General features: G+C 55.0%; 1 protein-coding gene across 1 annotated transcript; it reads left to right on the top strand.

Moving 5' to 3' along the window:
* The first annotated feature begins 3,676 nt into the window (after positions 1-3,676).
* On the top strand, positions 3,677-7,622 carry LOC122457322. Its single transcript, XM_043501682.1, has 4 exons — positions 3,677-3,688; positions 4,178-4,299; positions 6,846-7,491; positions 7,599-7,622. Exons 1-4 carry the CDS (start codon positions 3,677-3,679, stop codon positions 7,620-7,622), a joined length of 804 nt encoding a protein of 267 aa, XP_043357617.1.
* The last annotated feature ends 321 nt before the right edge of the window (positions 7,623-7,943 follow it).

Genomic DNA, 7,943 nt, shown 5'->3' with positions numbered 1-7,943 from the left:
GCCTGGGACTGTCCAGCTGGACTCCTGCACCCCCTGTATCCAGCCCAGGCCTTGGGCACAGCCAGAGCCAGAGCAACATGGACCAACAGCAACAGGGCATCGCCCCATCCGTCTGGGTAGCTGCTCCAGTCCCGATTCTCCCCACTGGGCACCTGGCTCCACAGGGACTCCAGCACTCTGGAGCCCTGGCCACGGGCTGTGGAACTGCTCTGACTAGCCAGGGGAAAGGACTCTGATGGGTCATAGCTCCCTCCTGGGGAGGGGTGTCCAGGCCAGGAGCACTCCACCCCACCCCATAGACACCCTCGCTGTGCTGCTCTACCTCCCTCCTGCCCGCTGGAGACTCCCGGTGCACCTGCTCCCCCCTCTTAACCTGGATCCTGGCCACATTCTCCTGGGGGCTCATGGCTGGGGTCAGGGGCAGGAAGGTCCCTTTACTCCCAGAGGAAGGGTGAGGGGCTTGGGAGGGAGGCCCTTGCCTGTTGCAGACGAGTTTGCCAGAGGCTGCTCCCTTGAAGGCTGCTGGCCCCACGACTCTTGCGCCATCACCACAGTTTCAAGGGCCATTTATTTCTCAAGCCGCGGTCGCAGGCTAGCAGGGGAAGCTGGACCTGGGCCGTTGGAAGCTCGGTTTGTGGGAGGGAGAGTCCCACTCAGCCAGGCTGGGCTATGGACCCCTTTCCAGGGTGAGTGCCCCACAGGAACCAGCATAGCTGCCAAAGAGCACAACTCGCCCAGCCCCATTGTCCTGGGGGGGCACCACTTGGGCGCAGAAGGAGCACACAGACTGGCCATCTCCCCAGGTGTGTCAGACACTCAGTGGGTTCTTCCCAAGCCCGGGTGGCTTCGTGACCCCAAACACTCTCCACCCCCCGTCTCTGCCTTCAGTCCCATTGTACAGAGCTTTTGCTGGCTGGGCAGCACTGGGAACCCTGAAGGATGGGGGTGTCTGGAAGCCCAGGCCCAGCTATGACCCAGGCTGGCCCTGTCTATGCTCTTACTCCTCCCAGCACCTACACCTGCCCTGCATTAACCCTGCGTTACAACAATATTGTGCCCATTGATCCCTGCCAACCCCCCAGGCATTGGACAGAAGCTGCTTGGTCTTAGCACAGGCCATCCCCGTGCACCCCCTTAAGGCCTGCCTCAGTTTCCCCTCACCTGCAAAGCAGATTTTCAGGTACCCAACAGAGACCCTTTGGAGGGGACCAACGCAAATCAGACCTTCATCTTAATGGCCCCAGGAGGCTGTAGGGGGTGGAGATGCTGCTGGCGTGAGGCTCTCAGTTACATTTCCCTGTCCCAGACCTACCATCAGTCCTGGATCCTAGTGACTGAGAAACTCTGGCTGGTTTGGCATGGGCTGTGCTGCGTTTCTGCCAGTCCCTGCGGGACGTGATGTACTTTCCAGAGGGAAAATATGACCCTGCTGAGCACCAGTATGGAACCCATACTATGTGCCAAGCTCCAGTCTAGAACCCTCTCCTCCCAGAGTGTGTAACAGCCTCCATTCTAGAACCCTTGCCCCTCCTGAGTGTGCTACTGGCTCCAATATAGAACACCCAGCCTCTATGGCCATGTGGCTCCTGTCTAGAACATCCACCCCATCCAGAGTGTGTGCCTGGCTCAAATCTAGAACCCGCACCCTGTCGTGACGTTGCTCAAGACTCCAATCTAGAACCCTCCCCTCACTTCTTAGCCGCCTCTGTGCTTCAGTCAAGAACCTCTCCTCCATCCCTGAGCAAGTGTTAAACTCCAGCCTGGATTCCCCACTCTGAGCATGGTCTGAGTTTCCCACTAGAACCTCTCCCCACCCCAGGGTGACCTTGGAGAGAGAATTCCCAGCTGAAGCAGCTCCATTGATGTCAGGGCTGATTGGCACCCATTGGGACCTGTCCGAGGTCCCATTTCATTGTGCAGTGCTGCTGGTACAGACAGTCGCGATCCAATCTCACTGAGTGACAGATGGGCATGTTCGGCCTCCTACCCCATCCCCAGCCATCTGTCACTGGCCCGACAGGGTGGAAGAGAGCCGGACACACGGACAGAGAGGAAGGAGCCTGTGATGGGTTTTCCTCGGGTGCAACCTGGAACTAGGGTACCACTAGGTCCTGTGTGCCACCAACCTGGGCTCCCTCTCACACTGTGATGCTGTGACAAGCTGCAAAACCCTCCATATCCCGCACTTACACAGCCATCCAGAAGCAGGGACACCCCCAGCTGAGTTACATGAATTTTTCTCCCAGCCACTCATGAACCAACAAAAGAGAGGATCCAGCCAATTCCCCCAGCAGCCTTGGACCCAAGGACTGTATCACCCTGTATACATTTATAATTCAGTCCATTCCTCCCTCAATGTGGAGAAGACATGCTTTTGTACACTGAGCAGCTTTCCCAAATCCTTCAAGGAAAACTGTTTTAGGTAAAATATAAAACAGATTTATTCACTCCAGAGAGACAGATATTAAGTGATTGTAAGTAGTGAGTGTAGAGAATAAAGTTAGTCACCTAAGAAATAAAACAAATTTGCAGTCTGAGTTCTATAAATTAAACTGGATTTGAACCAGGCAGTATCTCCCTCGATAGATGGTAGAGTTCCTTAATAAACAGGCTGGGATTCTTCTTTGCAGCCTGAGACCACCTCTCCTGTTCACAGTCTTTGTTCTCCAGACGTGCTTCTAGGTGTTGAGTTGTGGGGGCGAGAGGCCAAAAGTCACTTCCCCTCTTTTATAGGTTCTTCCAGCTTGCTGGAAAGATCTTCTTCTATGACATGAGAAAAGCTGTGTCCATTGTCGATGGGCTCCCTCTGAGAAGTCTTCATTGAACACAGATCCTGGGATGGTTCTTGGGAGTGTGGATTCCCCTTAACGGGCCATCAGTGCTGTCTGGCTTCTCCATCGTTGTACCTGAAAGGCTGGTTGTGGGTGTTCCCAACTTAACATCTTTCAGTGACACACACAGACCAAAACTACTTCACTTCCTGTACAATACAGTGATAGCGCATGCAATCCAACAGGATATTAATGTTCAATAGAGCAAGACTTTTTGAATGATGCCTAACAAAACATAGCATAATGATATCACCATGTAAATTTGGGGGTGCCAGGGTACTGCTTTGGAGCACAGAGTGCCACAGAACCAAACACAGGGACAGAGATGTGAGGCCAAGGGATGCTCTGAAGCTTTATTGGCCTTGCTCTTGAGGCAGAGAATTGGGAACTTCATCCCATCACCCCCAGCATGACACAAACCAACCCCAGCCGGACAGGGCTAACGCTACTGCCAGGAGTTTGCCTGGACTTCGCCACCTCCCATCCCCCACTGCTGTCTGCCCTGGCCATCACCCCCATCAACCCAGTGCCCTCGCCACCTCCCATCCCCCACCATGTCTTCCCTGCCCCTTGCAACTTCCCATCCCATTCCCCCATCTGCCCCACCCCTTTGGCTCAGCCCCATGGAGTTTCCTTTCAAGGCAATATTGAATGAAACAGCTGAGACCAACCTCCCCTGCCCCTGGGCTGGTCACAGGGACAGCTGGAGTGGGCACCACCCCTCTGCTGTATGCGAGGGGTGGGGGAGATTGGACCTATAAGAAGAGGGGCTGGGAGATGAGAGCCCATCATTGGGGTGTGGTGTAAGTATCCATCAGCATGATGTCACCTCCTGCTCTGGCACCATGGAAACCCTGGTGAGTCCCCACTGCCCTCACCTCCTGCCCCATGGAAACCCTTGTGAGATGTCCCCCGCACCTCCTGTCCCATGGAAACCCTGGTGAATCCCCTCTAACCCTCACCTCCTGCCCCATGGAAACGCTTGTGAGATGTCCCCCCCCCACCTCCTGTCCCATGGAAACCCTGGTGAATCCCCACTAACCCTCACCTCCTGGCCCATGACAACCCTCGTGAGGCCCTCCCACCTCCTCCTGCCCCACGGAAACACTGGTGAGGCATCCCCCCCACCTCCTGCCCTATGGGATCCGAGGTGAGTCCCCCTTCCCTCCCCCCACCCATAGAGCCCCACGGAAGACCTGTTTGCCATTCACACCTCACCCCATCAATCGCCAGAGGGTTATCCCCTGCCCCCTCTCCTGTCTGTGGCACATCAGGGGTTAGGTGATGTGGGTTGGCAGGATCTGGGTCTGTGCCAGGAGGTGCTGACACTGTGGGATCCTGTGCAGGTGTCGGGGTGGATGACCAGGGCTGGACTCCTGCTGCTGCCCCTTCTCCTCTGCTTTGGGCCAGAGACTGTCGAGAGCATCAACCCTGTCACTCTCGGAGAGATTGTGGATCATGTAGATAAGTGAGTGAGACCCCAGTGGGGCATTTCCCATCTGGCTGTGACCCCTCTGCCCTCCCCGGGTGGTAAATGAAGAAAAAAGGGGGGACGATGCTTCACGTTTGCCCTCTGTGATGTTCTATGGCATAGGTGGCTCAGTGCTTGGCAGAGCTGGGAGGGGTGATTCTAGGGTGCAGGGAGAGCTGGGGCTCAGAGCTGGGAGGGGTGATTCTGGGGTGCAGGTGTAGATGGAGCCTGGAGCTGGGAGAAGGGTAATTCTAGGGGTGTGGGGGGTGGGGAGGTGGGTCTCATTACTATTGTGAAAAACTGGTTGAAATCTGGAACTCCAATTCCCTCGGAAATTCTGAAATTTCTATTTTCTTTTCAGTACAAATTAATACTAACATTTGAAAACTTCCACGGAATGGGAATTCCAAATTTTATAACAAAATGTTTCAATCTAAACAGATTCTTCTAATAATTTTTCATCCGAAAATTACACAAAATCGATGTATTCGCTTGGAACGTTCAGATTTTGTTGAATCAACCTTTCCCTAAGGAAAACTGTTCTGTCAGAAAAATTTTGAGCAGTAGTAGTCATGTGCTTGCCGTACACTCCCTTTCGAATAAATGAGGACCAGATACCTTGCACCCAAGACTCTTTAAAGAACTGGCCTGTAGGATAAGTGCCCCCCAGTATTATCAGAGTGAGGAGGTTAGATTTGGACATGGGAGGCTGAGCATTAGCATGAATATTCATGATAGTGCTCTAATAGGACAAACCACCTTGAACCTGGCTTCATTCCCACCCCCTGATCCGGAGGCTGGGGGCTGCAGAAGGGGGGGGTGGGGGCTCAACTTAGAGGATGAAGGTCTGCAGGGCTACCCTGCCCCAGAGGTGACATTTGTGCTCCCCCAAGCCCATGCTGTGTCCACCCAGAGCAAGATTCCCTCCCAATAGATAGTAGCTAAGGCAAAGGTGCACTGGGCTGGGAGCCAGGAGATCTGCTCCCAAGTCTGCTGTCTTGTGCTCATCACAACCCTTGTTACTCATTTGTTATCTGCACACTCCACCCACCTTTACCCTTCCGTGGGCTCAAGATATAACCCAGTTAATTTAGGCAAGCCCGCGCTTTCCAAGTTCCTAGGGCTCAGGGAGTAATTTTCTGCAGGTTTGTGGGGCCTTTTACCAGTGAAAGAGCCTTGCACAGTATTATCCTTAACTTCTATGTATGAACAGTTACCACAACAGAATACACAGGGGAAGCAGACAATGCTCATCGCTCCCAATAAGGAAGAGGAACTTTTCCTGGTGGTCAGTCAGTGTCAGGTCATCTGGGGCTGCAGCTGCTGCATTGTGGGCTGGCAGGGTGCTGAGGGCTGGCAGCTCTGATCTTGGGCTGTGCCCTGGAGTTAGCGTCCAAAGAACTTCCTTCCTTTTGGACCCCAGTTTATGCAGTGAAACTTGAGTCCTGCTTAGCTGTACCTTACCCAATGGTAAACTAAAATACCACAAAATTGTGTTTTTCACCAATCCTAGCCCATTACAAAACAATTCTTTACCCAATCAGACCCCGCCAGCTTAGTTGATTTAAATCTTGCAAAATTAGTTATGCACCAGATAGAAACCATCAAAGAACCAGACAGAGACCATATAGATAAACAATAGAGAAGTGGGGGACTATAAAGGCAAAATAATAGAAGTATTGATTGAACAATGATAGCTGCTGATAAGTGGTTTCTTGCCAGACTGCAGAACGCTGTCAAACAAAGTTTTCTTTAACGATCTTAAGAGCTGGTGTTGGTGGGGACTATTAGGACAGAAATGCTTCCTTCACAGCCCAATGTTGCGTTGTTATTTTATAATGTAGAGGGGATGTGAGGACGTGACTCTCTGTTTCCTGGCTGCTCCCACCGCTAATTGTCGAAAAAGGCCTCAGACCTTACAGATTTGTGCCCTGTCCTCAGCCAGCCATGAGCCTCCCCGACTCTCCCCAGTCCAGCTGCACAAGGCCACTTCAGGCAGAGGTGGGACGAGAATCCAGCTCTCTAACAGGGCAGACACAGAGCTTTCTACAGGGAACGTGCCACATATAGGTGCCGTTGTTAGCCTCCCTTTAACCACAGTCCCAGTTCCCTCCCAGAGCTGGGGGGAGCAATGAGGAGCCCCCATCTCCAGTATTCTTCAGCTCACCAGCAAATCGCTGTGTGTCCCGGGGCCAACTGTGTGTCACGTCCCTCTCTTGGGGTGGCTCCGTGTAAAACCTCTGGCTTGCTCCTGGAGCTCAAGTGGTAACGCTCAGCTCTGGGGAGCTGATGGACCAAATCTCACACCGTGCTGATGATCCCCGGGGGCACCTGTGGCAGTTTCTTCTTAAAACCACCCTCCAAGTTTATTTCATTCTCCCAGGGAGCAAACATCCCCTGACCCAGGCTGGACCCCTGAGAGCCTAGAAGCGGCCAGCAATGGCACCATGTGTGACCCAACCCAAGTTTGCTGCCCAGGGCTGGGGGCAGAGCTATTCAGAGCCCCACATGCCCTCACAGTCCTTCGCTTTGCCTTCCCTTAGGGATGGGTTGGCTGTTGAATATGCCTTCGCCGTCAGCCTGGAGAAAGCCACTTGTGAGAACCCATCTGGTCTGGAACAGGTGCTGCCCAGGAACAAGCTGTGGGACATGCAGGCAGCCATTAACCAAGAGGACAACCTGGATGACCCAGATGAAGGGCACATTGTGGCTCCCCGGATGAAGAAGCAGGGCGACCAGAACAGCTCGGTGCAGAAGCTACTGGTCCGGACCTACAATAAGAGAAGCTGCCTGATCTTCTTCACCATCCACTCACCCTGCGCGGGGACGTGCCTGCTGGGGAAGAGGCCCCACAACATCCTATGGCTGGTGAGCTACATCTTCTGCCCCATCGACCACAACTACAAGGCCTTCATCTTCCGGCAGGCTCGGGACCTGGGTCCCAAAAGCCTGCTGGAGGCCTGGCACCGGCTGCCCAACATGCCCCTGCTGTGCTGCGACACCAAGGGCTGCGGGGACTGCAGGGGGAACGACCCCAACATCGACACCAACGCCTGCCTGGACGAGATGCGAGCCATGAGGCAGCCGCTGCACCCACCTGGCAGGGGGCAGGAGAGAGAGCATGGGGGAGATGGGAGAGCAGAGGATGTAGGGGAGAGGAGGGGGCACCTTCGGACGGCTGGGGAGATGGTGAGGCAGGTGGCACCACTGGAGGGCTGGGGGGACAGCAGGGCAGAGGGCGCCATCGTAACATTCAGGGGATGGTCGGACAGTGCGCGCCATTGGAAACGTTGCAGATGGGGGGGCTGCAGGCACCTTAAGCGATGGTGGCGCAGGAGGCATTGGGGAGGGCGCGGCAGGGGGCACCGTAGGGGACGGTGGGGCTGCAGGCGCCATAGGGGATGGCGGCGCAGGTGGTGCTGTCGGAGGCATTGGGGAGGGCAGGGCAGGTGGCGCCGTAGGGAACGGTGGGGCTGAAGGCGCCGTAGGGGATGGCGGTGCAGGTGGTGCTGTCGAAGGTGTTGGGGAGGGCAGGGCAGGAGGCGCCGTAGGGGACGGTGGGGCTGCAGGCGCCGTAGGGGATGGCGGTGCAGGTGGTGCTATTGGAGGCGTTGGGGAGGACGCGGCAGGTGGCGCCGTAG

Source organism: Dermochelys coriacea, chromosome 23, assembly GCF_009764565.3.
Source record: "Dermochelys coriacea isolate rDerCor1 chromosome 23, rDerCor1.pri.v4, whole genome shotgun sequence".
In the NCBI taxonomy this organism is placed as follows: domain Eukaryota; kingdom Metazoa; phylum Chordata; order Testudines; family Dermochelyidae; genus Dermochelys; species Dermochelys coriacea.
This window is presented reverse-complemented; position numbering and strand designations above follow the sequence as displayed.

What these genes read in the sequence shown, in the direction of transcription:
- LOC122457322 (XM_043501682.1), top strand. An exon ending in ATTGTGGATCATGTAGATAA is followed by an intron (nt 4,300 to 6,845) that starts GTGAGTGAGACC and finishes GCCTTCCCTTAG; the next exon opens with GGATGGGTTGGCTGTTGAAT. An exon ending in TTCGGACGGCTGGGGAGATG is followed by an intron (nt 7,492 to 7,598) that starts GTGAGGCAGGTG and finishes GAAACGTTGCAG; the next exon opens with ATGGGGGGGCTGCAGGCACC.